The sequence below is a fragment of the Lissotriton vulgaris genome, chromosome 10 (assembly GCF_964263255.1).
Source record: "Lissotriton vulgaris chromosome 10, aLisVul1.2, whole genome shotgun sequence".
Lineage (NCBI taxonomy): Eukaryota > Metazoa > Chordata > Amphibia > Caudata > Salamandridae > Lissotriton > Lissotriton vulgaris.
Genome location: NC_141698.1, coordinates 525311596 through 525328873, shown reverse-complemented (window position 1 = coordinate 525328873; position 17278 = coordinate 525311596). Strand labels below are relative to the sequence as shown.

The following is a 17278-nucleotide window of genomic DNA, read 5'->3' as shown; positions in this document are numbered from 1 at the left end:
TATTAGTACTGTACTTACCTGCTAGTAATTTCGCATTCCACTTTTCAAGTATATGGTTTTCCGTGCCCCTCTGGCATTTGTATATACTGTGCTAACTTAAGTATTTTTGTAAGAGTTTTGGTTTGTGCTTAGTACCCTGTCCTCATAAAGAGTACAGGGCTGTTGTGATTCTTAATAAATAACTGTTTATTTTCATAACACTTGTGTGGTGTCCTTTCACTTGGTGTTCAAGGGGTATATGTGGTATAACAGCTGGCTTAACACGCCCTCTCGAGTCTTTAGCCTTAGACTGCTCGTATCCACGCTACTAGGATAGCTGGTCTATAAGGTTGACTTACAACCAATCATCAATAAGGGTTGCTGGACTGATACATAGTGTTCACTAGAATAGTGAGCACTGCATATCAGGCCACCTTCTCACAGGTATCATGTATGAAAGGTGTGTGAATGGCCTGTAAAGCGGTTGGTGCCTTGTCCTGGCTTTACAGCTCACGAGCTGCGAGAAAATTGTTCAGTTTTTTGTCCTTTCAATTATTGACAGTGCATTTCATTTTTGTTAAAATCACTTGTTAATAAAATGTTATATACTGAACCATCACGAGCCCTCTGGCCAAATTTCATAACATAGTATTTATAAAGCGCACGTTCACCCCAGCAATGGGGCATCTTGGCGCTGAAATAACAGATGTATAGTGTTACCCAACTCAATGGTACTCATTTTATCGACCTCAAATGGTTGAAAGGCTGAGTGGACCCGCCGAGATTTGAACCGGTCACCATGAGGTCGAAAACAGGCCCCTGCAGTGGATGCATCATTCCACTGAGCCACCAGACCCGGTCCAACTAGTATGAGTGTGTGCTTGAGGAATAGATGGCTGTGGCGTAAACTTGCTCTTTTTTGTCTCTCTGGCAAGGTGTACATTTCATCTAAGATAAACCTACCAAATATAGATTGTCATAAACTAAACACCCATGGGAGTACATGGTGTTGTCTCGCTTGTGGATCCCAATAAGTTATCTTACCCACAATGTCCTGCAAACCTCAAAATGTGACTGTCACATTTTTCTTGCATTACTGTGCTCAAATTTTCACACTGCAGAAAGTAACAACAAATTTACAACCCCCCAGCATTTCTCCAAGTATCCCAATAGAAATGGTACCACACGTGTGGGTGGGCCAAGTACCCGAGGCAGGGAAGGGCCCAAAACCTATTGATGCGACATCAAAATTACTGATCGTAAACCAACCTGGTTTTGCAAGGGGGTTCCAGGAGTTCTCGGCCCGGGTCGCCCAACATTCTCCTACACAGAATCCCCTGCAAACCTCAAATTTCGCTGAAAAACACTTTCGTGAATTTGTGTGGGAAAGTTCTGGAATCTGCATGGATCCACAAATTTGCTCCCACCCAGCGTTCCCCAATGGTCTCCCGATAAAAATGGTACCTCACTCGCGTGGGTGGGTCAAGGACCGGCCCAAAACCTTTTGAGGCGACATCAAAATTACTTATCACAAACCTGGTTTTGCAAGGGGGGTCCCATTAGTTTTTGGCCCGAGGCTCAGCGGCCATCTAGGGGAATAGGCCTAGCAGCGAAGGGGTTAAAAAGGTCATCTGCATATCTCATCACGCCTTTTAAAATAGGGAGGTGCCGTCCCGGACTGGTCCTTGGAAGCGGAATGTTTCTGCTCCGAAGTGGAATCTTGTTTTTAAACGAGGATTTTGACTCCGAACCAGCTGCGTTTTTCAGGGCAGAATGTTTCGGGTCCAAAGACAATCTGTCTTGGCTCAATCCCGAGCCAGAAGGCTTGAACACTTGTTTTGGTGCCGGGCCCGAGGGCGGGCCATCAGAAACGTCGTCTCAGTACCAACTACGGCCCAAAGGCAGGTTGGTGCCGAAGCCTTATGTTTGGTAAAAGATCAGTTTTTGGGGTACGGGGCTTTGGTACTTATGACACCCTGACCCCTGGAATGAATTCTGAATCCAACTCAATCTCTAGGTCTTGACTAGATTGTGAGACCAGGAAGGCTGACTCTGCTTCCGCAGCTGCTGTTTCTTCCTGTTTGGATTCTTCACCGAAGATATCCGGAGTGTGTGAGTGCCTTGGTGCTGCATTTCACGCTGTCGAGCCCAACGATATCGAAGTCTTTTTTGACCTGAACGAACGACAGGCCTCGCCGTCTTCTTCCTTGTGCTGCAATGATCAGCACAAGTTGAAGAACTGGGGTAGATCGGTGCGAGGGTATTTGGAGTGGTACCGATGGCAGAATTGAAACAGAGTCTGTTCAATCAGCAGAGGGGTGGATTGACGTTGCTAGGCCTTAAGGCCGCCCACAATGTTTTCAAAGATGACTTTCCTGATCGAATCAATACGCGGAGAGAGGAAAACGGTACAATAATACCGTCTAGGGTTGAGTGAACTACGCACTGAGGGGAACCCGAAGCATGGTTTCAGAACAGAGCGCAGCAATGCAAGCCCTGACCCGATGGTGGAAAAAACAATCTGACAATGGAGCCAATGCCCATGCGCACTATCACAGAAAGTCACCTTACCTCGTGAATAGATAAAGACTTCTTCGAAGAAAAACAACTTGCAAACATCCAGACCCAACACTAGATGGCAGGAGTATGCAAACAAATGTGTATCTACAGCACCCATGCCTCGAACGAACAATAGTTACTTACCTGTAATCTGTGGTTCTCCAGTATTGGTGTCTTTCATAGATTCACATGCCTGAATCATTCCCAGTCGTCGGAGTGGGAGTCCCATAGTACATAAAAAAGCAATAATATACAATAATATCCTTAGAAAACCTTGGTGACAAACAACCAGGAAGTAAAGTAGCCCCAGCTACCAGAGAAAACACTTCCACACTAATGGCTATCCTAGTCATTTTGTATAGTTTAAACTGCAGCCAATCATGTGACAGCACCCACCAGAATGTTCTCCCCAGAGGCTCAGGCTCTCATATTTTCTCGCACAGGAGTGAAGCTAAAACTTCCCAAGCCTAAAGCCTCTGAGGGGAGGTTGGCGGGTTGCATGTGAATCTATGTAAGACACCAATAGTGGAGAACCACAGATTACAGGCAAGCAACTATTGTTCTTCTCCAGTATTGGGGTGTCTTTCATAGATTCACATGCCTGAATCAGAGTAGATGGTAATACCAAAATAATGCTTGGAAGACGCCATTTGTAGCATAGTTTGTACATAGCAAGTATATACATTTACAAAATAAAATGCCAACATTCATATATGCATGTATCAACTTGCAATCACATGGGAATGTACTCAATAATAGGCATGGAATAAGCGTCTGGAAAGCAGTTTAGAGGAGGAGGGAAACAGAGGCTCACCTTATCTGAAAAGACTGCGTAGAACCGCTTGACCCACTGAAGAATCAGCTTCGCTGGTAGCATCCAAGCAATAATGCTTGGTGAAAGTATGTCTGCTGGACCAGGTCGCTGCTCAGCAGATCTGCTGAAGGGGAACTACACCAAAGACAGCAGTCTAGGAAGAAACAGCTCTTGTAGAATGAGCTCTTGGCGTGGTCTGTAAAGGTCTTCCCGCTTGTATATGGAAAAATTCAATAGCTGCTGAAATCCATTGAGCTATGGTTTGTTTAGACACTGCTTGTCCTGGTCGCATCTTTCCATAGGCAACAAACAGTTGATCAGATTTGCGGATGACCGAGGTCATTTGCAAATAGAATTTTAAACATCTTCTGATGTCAAGGGTATGTAATGCCCGCTCCGCAGGGGACTGCGGATCAGGAAAAAACGTCTTTAAGATAACTGGTTCGTTCAGATGAAAATCCGAAGGCACCTTAGGCACACACCTTGTGTTTGTAGGTAGTATCACAGAATTGGATGTGAATTGCAAGAATGGGGACTTGACTGTCAAGGCTTGAACATAGATGAAGTCAATGCCAGCAGAAGAGAGACCTTCCATGTAAGGAATTTGAAATCCACCTTGTGAATTGGCTCAAATGGGTGGCGCATGAGCTGCGCCAACACTACATTAAGATGCCATGAAGGAGGTGGATGACGTACAGGAGGAAACATTCTGAATAGTCCTTTAAAGAACTGTTGTATTATTCTTGAAGAATAAAGAGGTGGTCCCATCTTGTCTGCACCTTGAAATGGCCTCTAGAAAAACTTTCAAAGTTACATGAGATAAACCTGATATTGCTAGGTGTAAGAAGAAAGGCAATATCTGATCCGGCGTTGCCTGAAAAGGGTGAATCCCAACAGATTGACACCAAATTCAGAACCTTTTCCATTTAAGTCTGTATTTTCTTATTGTTGCAGGAGCTCGTGCGTTAGCTAGCACCTCCTTACAATCCGCAGAGATATTTAGATGCGCGAATTCAAGGTGTCCAGGTGCCAAGCTGCTAATTTCAGAGAGGCCGGATCCGGATGGAAAATCTGCCCATTCTGGATTGAGAGGAGATTTGTTATTGGTGGAAGCTGTATTGGTTCGCACTCCGAGAGGAGAAGAAGTTCGGTGAACCAGTATTGGCGCGGCCACCTGAGGGCGATGAGAATCAGGTGACACGGTTCTCTCTTTATCTTCCGGAGAACCCTGGGAACCAACGGGATCGGAGGAAAAGCGTAAGCGTATATTTGAGACCAGTTGATCGAAAAAGCATTCCCCTGAGAGTCTCTGTGGGGATGCCAGCTTGCAAAGAACAGGCATTTGCGGTTCTTCTTGGTCGCAAAGAGGTCTAGATCGGGATGACCCCACTGTTGGAAGATCTGATCTGTTGTTGCTTGATGTAGCTGCCATACGTGGGTGGACACCGTTGATCTGCTGAGGGTGTCCGCCAGCACATTTGCAATTCCCGGTACATGAACAGCCAAGAGAATGATCCTGTGTTGTATCGCCCATGTCCATATTTCTTGGGCTTCCTGAGATAAAAGAGCCGACCTCATTCCTCCCTGCCAAGAAGCAAAAAACCTGGGAGGGTGGTTCGACGCAGAACTCTTTTGGACCTCAGATAGGCCGGGTGGTGGGGGTCTGCTTCAGCGTCCTGAAAAGCTTGCGGAAGGTTTTAGATCTCCTCCCTATGACAGCCCGCAGGACGCTGGTGCATGCCCTCGTCACATCACGCCTGGATTACGGCAACCTGCTTTATCTAGGATCCACCGTGAAGGCTGTTAACCGCCTTCAGGTGCTGCAGAATGCAGCGGCTCGCCTGATCCTGAAATTCCCTAGGAGATCGTTGTCTAAGGCAGCCCTCCAGGCCCTTCATTGGCTCCCTGTAAGGAATAGGGTCGAATTTAAGGCCCTCTGCACATGCCACCGCATTTTGGGAGGCAAAGCACCCGCTCCACTGCGGGGCTTGATGACCCGGTATGTATCTACACGCGCTCTGCGCTCTTCCTGCGCAGGGCTACTTCAGGTCCCAAGGATAAAAATGGCACGCATGGGGGGCAGGTCCTTTAGGTATCTGGCCGTGAAAAGTTGGAATGCGTTGCCTTTGGACCTTCGCATGGAGCCATCTGAACCTGGCTTCAGGAAGAAACTAAAAACCCTCCTCTACACGCAGTAAGTCGGTCTGTCCTTGCGGCTGTGACTCTGCTGATTCCACTTACCACAGCGCGGGGACACGCCTTATGTGCGTAACCAGGCGCTATATAAACTTCCCTTATTATTATTATAATTAGTGCATACTTGTGGTGTTGTCTGTGCGCATCAATACTGTGGCCCCTTGAATGATTGCCCGAAAGGATTTGAGAGCTAAGATGGCTCTTAGCTCTAGCATGTTGATGTGCCAGGCCATTTGTTGAGGACTCCATCTCCCGCTGACCTTCAGCCCCTGAAGATGTGCTCCCCAACCTTCGAGATGCATCTGTGGTAATCTTGTAAAGCGGTGCGTCTTGAAAGAACGCACAATCCCTTCTGAAGATTTCAGTCTTGGATCCACCGGACAAAAGCTTCTCGCATCCGAGAAGTGGTGTGAATGAGATCCTCGAATGAACCCGAGACTTGCAGCCATTGAATGTTGAGTTCTCCCTGCAGAGGCCTCATTTTGAGGCGGCAATTTGGAATCAACGGGATGAAAGAAGAAACCATTCCCAGAAAAGACTCGAACTGTCGGACTGAAACTGACCTTCTTGACAGCAACATTTGAGCCATGTTTTGTATCCTTTCTTGTCTTTCGTCTGATATGAAAGCACGGACCAGTTATGTGTCCAAGGTTGCTTCCAAGAAAGTGTTTTTGGGACGGAACAAGGCGTGACTTGTTGAGATTGATCGAGACCATACGACTGGAAGAGAGACAAACATCGTTGTACATGGATTTTTGTGTTTGAGAAGGAACTCGCCTTGATAAGGCAATCATCCAAGTAGGGAAATATTTGAATTCCCTCCAGCCGGAGGTAAGCTGCTACCGGAGCGAAGACCTTTGTGAACACTCTGGGTGCCGATCGTAGCCCAAAGGGGAGGCCCTTGAACTGAAACTCCCTGCCAGCCACTCTGAAACACAGGAACTTCATGTGACGGGGTAAAATGGGAACGTGGAAGTACGCATCTTGAAGGTCCAGGATGGCCTTGTACTCCCCTGCCGAAAGAAGATGCAGTATTTCCTGAAGCGATAGCATCCAAAACGATAGCTTTTTCAAATACTTGTTGAGGGAACGAAGGTCTAGGATCGGACGCCATTCTCCTGATTTTTTCTTTAGGAGAAAGAACCTTGAACAGAATCCTGTTCCTCTCTGTCCTTGAGGGACTTTTTCGATCGCTCCTTTTTGTAACATCAGATTGATTTGGGAAAACAACTCTGAGATGAGCTGGAGGTGGACTTTTTGGAGGGACATTTGGAGGAAATTTTACGAACTCAAGAGCATGGCCCCTGGCCACAATGTCTAGGACCCACTTGTCCGATGTTATTGAGGACCAACTTGAGTAAAACTTTGAGATTCTTCCTCCAATCTTTACATGTAACTGTGGCAGTAGCGGTGGCAGGTGGTGACACTCATTGCCTCTTATTGGAATCTTTTCCGCGGTAGGCAGGCTTTTTCTTATTCTGGGAAAAAGTGGTGTTGCGCTGGCCATAAGATTGGAAACGCTGGGACTGGTAGCGTTGATTCCCTTGATAAGACCTGTAGGAAGACTGTTGACCATAATTTCCCCTATTAGAAGAGGATCCACGTCCTCTCGCACCTCGAAAGGGCGACTTTCGAAACTGTAAGGTGCCAAGGGATCTGGCTGTTTCTGTGTCCTTCTTAATTGTTTGCAAGGCGTCTTCTACCTGCAGGCCAAACAAATTCTCCCCATCGAAGGGCATATCTAACACCTTCACTTGCACCTCCTGGCGAAAAGAAGTCTCCTTAAGCCAGCCCTGTCGCCGTAGGACGGCAGCCCCTGCTAGCTGCCTGAATCCCGTAGAAGCCACATCCACTGCACAGTCTATAATCTCGGCTGAGGTCCTCTCTCTTTCCTGCAGTATTTTGAGAGCTTCAGATTTAGCAGGTTCAGGAAGCATATTAATGTATGGTGAGATGTCCGACCACATCTGCCGGTCATAACGACCCAGAATGGCCAAAGAGTTGGCCGCCCGGACCGTTGTCGCTGCCATCGTAGATACCTTTTTCCCAATAGAATCTAGACGCCTGCCGTCTCTACCAAGCAGGGCTGTAATAGTCGATGAAGGATTTCTGGACCTCTTTTGTGCAGCTTGTACAATCACCAAATCTGTCTTGGGGTCACCTATAAGGCAAGCTGGGGTCTTTTCCGGAGCCTTAGATTTTTTATCTAAACGTGGTAATACTGGTGGGATAGATGCAGGAGTAGACATCACCTTAAGGCCCTCTTTCCATATGAAATCAATAATTGGAATTGTCTTTACTTGTATCCTCGGCTGGTCCTTGAAGTCTGAGGAAACATTCCTCCTTCGTAGTTTTCACCTTCTTATGGAAACGTCGAGTCGCTCTTTCCATAAGAAGGTGAAAACCCCCAATGTCCACTGAAGGTGAATCAGCAGGAACGGAGAAGGTGTCTGGATTTGATAGTCATCCCACTCCGACAACAAGGATCTGTCATCCACTTCACCTTCCTCTCGCTCCTCATCTTCTGATGATTGATATTCCTCAGTTTGATGAGAAGCTTCTGGCGAACAAGGTGTTGGCGACTTGAATGTCGATGTGGAAGCTTGAACCACAGGTGTAGGTGGTACCGAATTCGCTGACTCAGATGGCAGGTAACGCTGGTACTAATCATTGAGCATGTGCTGAAGATTAGTCAACAATGTCACAGGCATCTGGGCTGTTGGAACAGTAGTAATGGGTGACGTCACCTGTTCAGGCGAAAGTGGATCTTGATCCTCTTCCTGGTATTTGATGAGTAGTTCTGAAGGATTTTTAGCTGCTCCAAACCTACAATCCAAATCAGAGTCTTCATCACTGTCCTCGGAATCTAGCAATTTTTCAGGGTCCTGTAAAGGTACTGTACTAGGTGACAGGTGCAATGGAGATAAAGGTTCTAGTCCAGAACCACACATTTGTAACAGGGAAGGCTTTGCCGTAGACTGTGTAGATGTAAATACTGTAGATGGTGACCAAACTTGCATTGTCGTACATGTCGATAGTTGTGGCGTCGACAAAGGAACCGTTGAAGGAGGCATAAGCCCAGACGATGACAACGTCGACGAGGGGGTTGTCAACGATATAGTAGTCTTCCTCGTCGACGATGCAGCAGTCTTCCTCGACGATGCAGCAGTCTTCCTCGACGATGCAGCAGTCTTCCTCGACGATGCAGCAGTCTTCCTCGACGATGCTGCAGTCTTCCTCGACGACGCTGCAGTCTTCCTCGACGACGCTGCAGTCTTCCTCGACGACGCTGCAGTCTTCCTCGACGACGATGCAGTCTTCCTCGACGATGATGCAGTCTTCCTCGACGATGATGCAGTCTTCCTCGACGATGATGCAGTCTTCCTCGACGATGCAGTCTTCCTCGACGATGCAGTCTTCCTCGACGATGCAGTCTTCCTCGACGATGTACTCCGTCTACGTCGAGGAGGTAGTAGACTACGAAGTGACCGTCGACGGAGGCGATGATGCAGTCGTCGATGGAGTTTTTAGATTTTGACGTTGACGGGGCGCAGACGATGGGGCTACTTTACTTACTGGTTGGTTGTCACCAAGTTTTTCTAAGGATATTATTGCATATTATTGCTTTTTTATGTACCGCGGACTCCCACTCAGACGGTGAATGATTCAGGCATATGAATCTATGAAAGACACCCGAAAACTGGAGAAATATAGTGCCTGGCAAAAATATGAGAAAAGACTATCCTACATTGCATAGAAACATAACTAGAAAAACAAACTTAAGCAACGCTCATTAATTAGGCAAGCTGGGTCTCCAGATTTACTGGCTACTCAAGGGTGCAGTATCAAATCCAGCTTTAGTCATGCTGCAGGAGAGGGTATTTTCTTCACTTTTCTTTTGCATCCAACATTAATAGCATTATCTTAGCCATGTAGGTTTTAACCTAGTCGCTTTGTAGTTCATTTAAAATGAAAAAACAAATGCAACTCAGTCATAGCTTGTTTCCAAATAAATGAAAATAAGCAAATATAGCAATATTTAGACGAAGTAAGATACAAGAAATTCTTGTTTAGACAAAGTAAGATATTATCAACCCATTCAGTCTCAAACAAATTGTTTTGTAGATGCACAAAATGTGCATAAAACTAAATCAAGCACAAAAATGCTGACGTCCAAAGTCTCAACTAACTGCAACCAGAGTGATCCGAGGCATGCTCATTTACTACTTCCCCATACCTGTACTTCTGTAAACGCCAGGCATAGAGAAGCAATATGGGGATTACAAATTAACATCTGCGTAGTCACTCAAGACAAGCTTATGGTCTACATCATTCCCACATTTTTACTTTAGATGAAGCTAAGGTACTATTCCAGGCACAAAAACCATGTGGTGGAATTAAGTACAGCAAACAATGCATTAAGAAGCTAACATGTTTAAATTCAAAGCCTACCAATTGATAAAATAACATTTGGTGAACTGAAGCAATTTTCAATCAGGACTTTCAAAAATTAAATAAAATAAAACCTACCTTCTGTGGTCTCTGCTTCCAGATTTCGACCTAAAATAAAATTAAATCAGTTTTTGTTAATCTCCATTTAAAGCAAAATCAACACGGGAACAAAGTGTAGGATGTTTTTTAAAAAGTAGTTCAGGGTAAGTGTTAAGAGAATTAGTTACTTACTAAGTAAGGCATTTTTTGATTAGCCCTCACCAACACACACGAATGTACCTCTCAATAAAAGGATTTCAGAATGCTTTGCAACTATCTCCCATGCCTAAATACACTTGGCATTATCACAACCCTATTGCCCTCTTCATATGACCATCCTGATGACAGCTTATCTATCAGAAAAGTGGCCCTAATTTGATAGACTATCTAGCTGCAGATTCCTTACCTTAGAATATTTCCCAAGCACCAAGCGATATAGGAACTATCCCGGCACATGGATGTCTTTTCCTTTTTGTGCCTTTCCACATCAGGAGTCACAATGAAAAGAGAGAAATTGTGTGAATTTATAAGGCCTTTAAAGGGGTGTTCCTCAAACTGTAATGTATTTGTTGAAGATGGGAGGGTTAGTAAGTAATCTGTGGCTAGATATAGTGTCTACCAGATAAGGTCTTACCAAAGGTAAGTAACTTGTTTATCCAATAGAGCCTTCTAGTCACAGATTTCTAACCTTGGAAAAGATACCGAGCAATGCTTAGACGGAGGAGATTCTATGAAACCGAATAAAACCAGGAAGTCCTGCAGGATCGAATGGGCGAAGGGCTTGGTAAACGTGTGCAGAGATGCTCATGTAGGTGCCTGACAGATGTCCAGGACGGGGAATCCGTATGCTATTACAGTGGTCACAGACTTAGCCCTGGTTTAATGAGCACGCAAGCCCTCTGGGGATTGTTTCTTGGCCAACTGTAAGAAGCTGGCTCTGTATATGTAAATGTAAATGTAAATGTAAATGTAGGTGTACTTATATAGCGCAACCTGTCACCCAAAGGGCATCCTGGCGCTTGCTTAGGGAACCCGTCCTGGTATTCCCCTGTGGGAGGCCCCGGCAGGGTGTCCACAGGGTGAAAGCCAGGCATCCCGCCGCGAGGGGCCGTAGTGGAGATTAAGCAAGCTATTGCCCAGACTTGCAGAGTGAGACCCCGTGAGTCGAGTAGGCACCGGAGCGAGAATTGTCGAGGCCGTGGAACTTTGAGCCCGAGACCCGCAGAGGCGGGGAATCGAACCCTGGTCCACGGTCGATCCCAGCTCCGGGTCTGCCGCCTCTAACCACTGAGCCACACTTCTCCAATTTAGTATATACAATACTAAATTGATGTATAGCCTGCACAAAGTCCAGTGGCACCCTAGAGGTAAAAGCAGATGGCACCTTACTCTATTTGTTGTAATGTGAGCGAACAGTAAGGCTTTATCAGAGGATAGTGTTAAGCATTTGTTGTCACACACTCAGGCAGCAAATGATGTCACACACTCAAAGACAGAACTCAGACCAATTTGTTTGTAAAAATATATATATATTATTTAGTTATATATTTTTTCTAGAACCAAGCAAGCCTGGCACAGGCTAATCGTAAATGGTACTTCCTATGGGTAAAAGGAAAATGCGTCTTACCCAGTATGCATCCGTTCTTGGCATATAGAGCTGTAGAGTCATATGCTGGGCATAGGTCGCCATCTAGTGTTGGGTCTGGATGTTTGCACTTGGTTTTTCTTTGAACAAATCTTTTCCAGTCACGAGGTAGGTGACTCCTCCTTTCGGTGATAATCCTCATGGGCATAGACTCCATTGTTAGATTGTTTTCCCGCAGAGGGTGATAATGGAGTTAGTAAGAGTAGTAAAAGTAGATGTCCATGAATGCATGTATCTAAGTAAGATGTTACTGCAACAGGTATAGGTACCCGGGGAAGCGGGTGGGCACATATGACCACAGCTCTATATGCCAAGAATAGATGCACATTGGGTAAGTAGAATTTTCAATAGGAGCTGTAGATCATATGTTGTGCATAGACTACATAGCAGTTATCTATTCAAGCGGTGGCTAACCTGTATCTGTTGCAGTGGTCTGAAATAGTGTACATAAAACTGCCTGGCCCACTCTAGTTTGTTGTCTTGCAAACACATCACACAATAGTGAGGTGTAGACCAGGTTGCAGCTTTGGATATGTCCTCTATGGGTAGATTTCCTAAGAGTGAAATAGAATCCCCCCGTTTGCGCGTAGTGTGCGATCTAGGCAGAACGGTTAACGTTGTTTTGGTTTTGCATAGCATATTTGAATGCACTTGACTATCCACCTTGCAATACTGGATTTTTACATGGGATTGCCTTTGTGCGGTAGAGCGAAAGCGACAAATAGTTGATTTGCTTTACCAAAAGGTGATCTTTCTATGTAATAAGGCAATGATCTCTTAACATCTAATGTGTGTAGGGCACATTCTGCCACTGAATCTGGTTGAGGGAAGAGCACAGATAACAAATAATTTCTTGCCTGTCGGTGTAGTTTTGCAGCTTGAAGATCTTTCTGGATTCACTATGCTGTGCATTATTCCACGGTCTAGTGGCTGGGTCCGGAATCGTCTACTTTTCTTTTTTTTCCGTAGCTCAGGTGGGCGTCGACGTCCCACCTTCTGGTGTACTTCCTGTGACGACGGCACGCTTCCTGCATTAGCTCCCACCTTTGGGCACCATCTTTGGATTCTTCTTTTCTTGTTTGTGTTCTGTTCGTGAATCCTTGGCAATGTTAAAAAGTTCTTCCTTCAAGTAAATTATTTTTCACTTTGCCTCTTAAAAGTGTCTGTTTGTATCTTATTCCTTGTATTTCCACCTTCTTCTCCAGCCTCATCTTTCTGGCGGAGGTGGGTGGGTTTGCTAGTGAATCTAGAAAGATCTTCAAGCTGCAAAACTACACCGACAGGTAAGAAACTATTAGTTTTGCAGCGTGAATCTTTCTGGATTCACTATGCTGTGTATAGACTGCAGCAGTTTGTTACGTTTGTGGCGGCTGGGTGGAAGAGGAGCGTTGGTTGTTGAATATATGTTGAAGCATTTTCTGTCCTACGTGTGCTTCCTTGTTCATCTGTATATCCACGCAGTAGTGCTTAGTGAACGTGTGCACTGAAGCCCATGTTGCCGCCAGGCATATGTCTTGAATTGGTGTGTTAGCCAGGAAGGCTATTGTTGCTTCCTTTTTCCTGGTAGAGTGGGCTTGTGCCCCCTCTGCTAGTTCTTGGCCTGGCTGCTTGTGGCAGAATTGTATTGTTTGTGCGATCCATCGTACGATGGTGCCCTTTGTTACTGGTCTACCCAGGAAACTGCTTGCTAAGAACACAAAGAACTGCTTTGTTTTCCTGTGCTCTTTAGTTCTTTCAATGTAATGCATTACTGCCCTTCTCGCATCCAGAGTGTGCAGTGCCCTCTCTGCGCTTGTGGATGGTTTCTGAAAGAAGCTCGGTATTTGTATGGTCTGGTTCATGCGAAACCGTGAAACCACCTCTGGCATAAAGTGTGGGTCAGTTCTCGTTACCACCCTATCATGGTGTATTTGAATGTAGGGTTCTTGCAGTGTCAGCGCTTGCAGTTCGCTTACCCTGCGTAGCGAGGTGATTGCCACTAGAAAGGCTGTCTTCATTGTGAGCATTTGTAGTGATGCCGTATGAATGGGTTCGAAAGGTGCCTTTATAAGCTCTGTAAGGACTAAATTAAGGTTCCATGCCGGAGGTGGCATTCTTTTTGGTGGTGCTAATCTTTTAGCCCCTTCCAGAATCTTTTTACTACTTGTGATGTAAATAAGCTCTTCCTTGTCTCTCCTCTTGTGTAGGCTACTATCGCTGCTAGGTGTACCCTCAGTGAGGTGGAACTTAGGTTTGATTTGAAGAGGTGCGTTAAATATTTTAGCACCGTTGATTCCCTGGTCATCTTCTTGTGCAGTTTCTCCTTAATACACCATTGAGTGAATCTTTTCCATTTTGCCACATAACACCTCCATGTAGTAGGCCTTCTTGCCTCTCGTAGCACCCGCAGTGTGCTCTCCAGCAGTTTCAGATGTGCAAACTCTAGGTCTTCAGGAGCCATGCTGCTAGGCAGAGGCTCACTGACTATAGGTGGAGTACCTCTCCGTTTTGCATGGAGTGTAAGTCCTTTTATTTCCCGAATTTGTGAGGTGGTCCCTGCGCCATCTCCACTATTTGCGAGAACCATGACTGCCTGGCCCACTGTGGTGCCACCAGAATCAGCGTCATGTTGCTGGTTCTGCATTTGCTGAGTACCCTGTGCATCAGTGGTATTGGGGGAAAAGCGTAGGCAAATTTTTTCGACCAGCTTATCTATAGGGCATTCCCTTGTGATCGTTACCCTGGTTGCGAAGTATCTGCATTTTGCATTCTGGTGTGTTGCAAATAGGTCTATTGTCGGAGTCCCCCCACTTCTCAAATAGCCTTTGTGTTTCTAATGCATTGAGCTCACACTCGTGGGATGCCGATGTCTGTCTGCTGAGCCAGTCTGCCTCCACGTTGTCCTTCCCTGGTAGGTGTATGGCTAGGAGGTCTATTTTAAGAGGGATGGCCCATCTCCATATGTCCTGCGCTAGGTTGCATAGTGCGACTGATTGTGTTCCTCCCGGTTTGTTGATGTAGAACATTGTGGCGTTTTCGGTCTGTATCAACACTCTATGCCCATACAGTTGTTTCTGGAAGGCTTTTAGGGCGAGGAACACGGTCTTTAGTTCCAGGTAGTTGATGTGCCTGGTCGCATCTGTTGGAGTCCACAGGCCCCGCACCTTGAGTTTGTTCATGTGTGCTCCCCATCCCTTCTGGGATGAGTCTGTGGTTATGGTCACTGTTGGGTTTTGTGGTGTCAAAGGCCCCCTCTGTTATGTTCTCCTTGTTCCACCACGCTATCTCCTCTTGCACTGCGTGTGTTACAACCACTAGATCTTCCCAACTCCCAGTAGCTTGTGACCATTGTTTTTGCAGCCATTCCTGGAATGGTTTCATTTGTAGCCGTATATTGGAGACTAGGTGTATGAAGGACGCCATCATCCCCATAAACTTGCTCGCGGTCCTCACTGTCAGAGCTCGCCCCTTCTGGTACCGACGTGTCTCCTTCAGTAGGGCACATATTTTCTTGTCGCTGGGGAACATTTTGCTCTGTATGGTGTTGATCTGTGCGCCTAGGAAGATCTTCACTTGCTATGGTTCCATTGAGGATTTCCCCCAGTGTATTGAGAACCCCGGTTCCTTTAGCGTTTGTGACCCATTGTGCATGTTCCTTGCATGGTTTGTAGGAACTTGCCTTTATGAGCCATTCGTCGAGGTAGGGGTATGCATGGATCCCTTCCCTCCTTAGGTGCGCTGCCACGGCGGCGAGGCACTTGATGAAAACCCTTGGTGCGGATTTTAGTCCGAAGGCCAGGGCGGTGAAATGGTAGTGTGCTTTGTTGATGGCAAATCTCAGTAGATGTTTGTGCTGTCTGTTCATGGGGATGTGAAGGTAGGCGTCCTTTAGGTCTATGGTGGACATAAAGTCTCCCTCCCTTATCTGAGGAATGACTTCTTGAAGAGATGTCCTCTTGAATTTTTGTGTTCTTATGTATTGGTTTAGGAACCGAAGGTCCAGGATGGGTCTTAGTGTTTCGTCCACCTTTGGTATGAGGAAGTAGTTGGAGTACACTCCCTTGTTTCTTTCTTTGAATGTTACTGTTTCTATGGCTTCAAAATTTTCTCGCCAAGCACTCAGAATTGAAATTATCCTTATCTCAGAGTTCAATCAAATGTAATTGAAATTACAAGTCTGTTTTCAATCCATTTTCAAATCAGACACCAAAGTCCTTTAGTAAACGTGATGTTGGTCCTTTTTATTTAAGGGCTCCAAATTTCTCAATTCATAACACACTCTGCAGCCAACACGTGTTTCGTTGGGCATCAGTCATATGCCTAATCAACTTCCTCAGGGCTGCAAGCCAGAAAACAATAGGAACAGAGTATAACACACCTTCTGTGAGAAGCTATTAGCAGTATATACTACCATCAGGAAATTAATTATATATTTAATAAAAATCACCACCTAAGTGGAAAAAAAGACATAGATCCCTTAATTTGTGACAAGTAGATCAAAAGATATATCAGTATTGTGACTCCCGGTGTCTCTTATTTTAAAGATTTCAAAACATTCGGGTTTTTAGCCAGATTAACAGTTCATAAATATTCAAATATAATTTACCTATAATCAGTAATTCTTCTTTTCTATTTTTCTTTTAGAGTAGAAATTCATAAAAGTTGAAACTGAATCTGGAATGATATAAGGGAACTCTTTGTCCTGACCCCACAGCTCGCGCCCAACAGTGAAAAGGACAATAAGTACTCTACTTACTATTATTATTATTAGCTGTCCATATTTTCCAGTATCTATATGGTGATTCTTTGAAAATTCAGTAACCACTCTAAAGTCTGTTACCTGTTTTCTTGTTTCTATGGCTTATTTGTGGAGGAGTTCTTGAGCTTCCTCTGTGAGTAGCACTAGTTCTTTTGCGGAGTGCGTTTTTCTTCTCGGTTTCCTGTTTGGTGGTATCTTTTCCAGTTCTATGCAGTATCCTAACTGTATGATGTTCAGTATCCATTTGTCGGTTGTTATTTTCTCCATTCGTGGAAGAAGTGTTTTAGTCTGCCTCCTACTGGTGTTACATGTTTGTTGATCTTTTGCCCGTGTGACTCTTTTTTGCGTACTTTGTTGTGCCCCTCCCCTAAAGGTGTCGTGTGGGTGGGCATGGTTGGTGGTGCGGAGTCACTTTGAAGTGGGTTTCTGGTCCCCCCCCTTCTTGTTTGCCCTCGTCCATTCGGCCTCCCGAGAAAGGACTGGCCCCTTGGCTGGTATTGCCAGGTTTGTTTTTGCTGGCCCTGCTGTGCTTGGTTGTCACCCAGGTAGCCCTGCTGGGATGTCTGATGTAACGTTCCCAGCTTGTTTCCCCCTCTTCCGTTTGGCCTCCGGGTCAGTGTGCCTCTCCTCATTCCTCAGAATTTTAAGGCCCCCCAAGGACCTTGCAGCTTTGTTTTCCTTTTTGAGCTGGGTGAGTTTCTCATTCACTGGAGCTCCGAACAGGGTTTCACCATTAAAGGGGGTGTTCAGGAGGTTATTCTGTACTTCCGGCTTGAAGCCTGATATTCTCAGCCAGGCAGGTCTTCTCTCGGTGACCCCGATCATCATGAGCCTGCTGGACGTGTCTGCCGCATCC

General features: G+C 45.6%; 1 protein-coding gene across 2 annotated transcripts in view; it reads right to left on the bottom strand.

Moving 5' to 3' along the window:
• LUC7L (LUC7 like) overlaps positions 1–17278 on the bottom strand; it is a 235161-nt gene that overhangs the window by 71845 nt on the left and 146038 nt on the right. For both annotated transcript variants that reach the window (XM_086941373.1, XM_086941374.1), the window contains one exon: positions 10079–10108. In XM_086941373.1, the coding sequence (XP_086797499.1) occupies positions 10079–10108 (30 nt within the window). The remainder of the gene's footprint in view (positions 1–10078; positions 10109–17278) is intronic.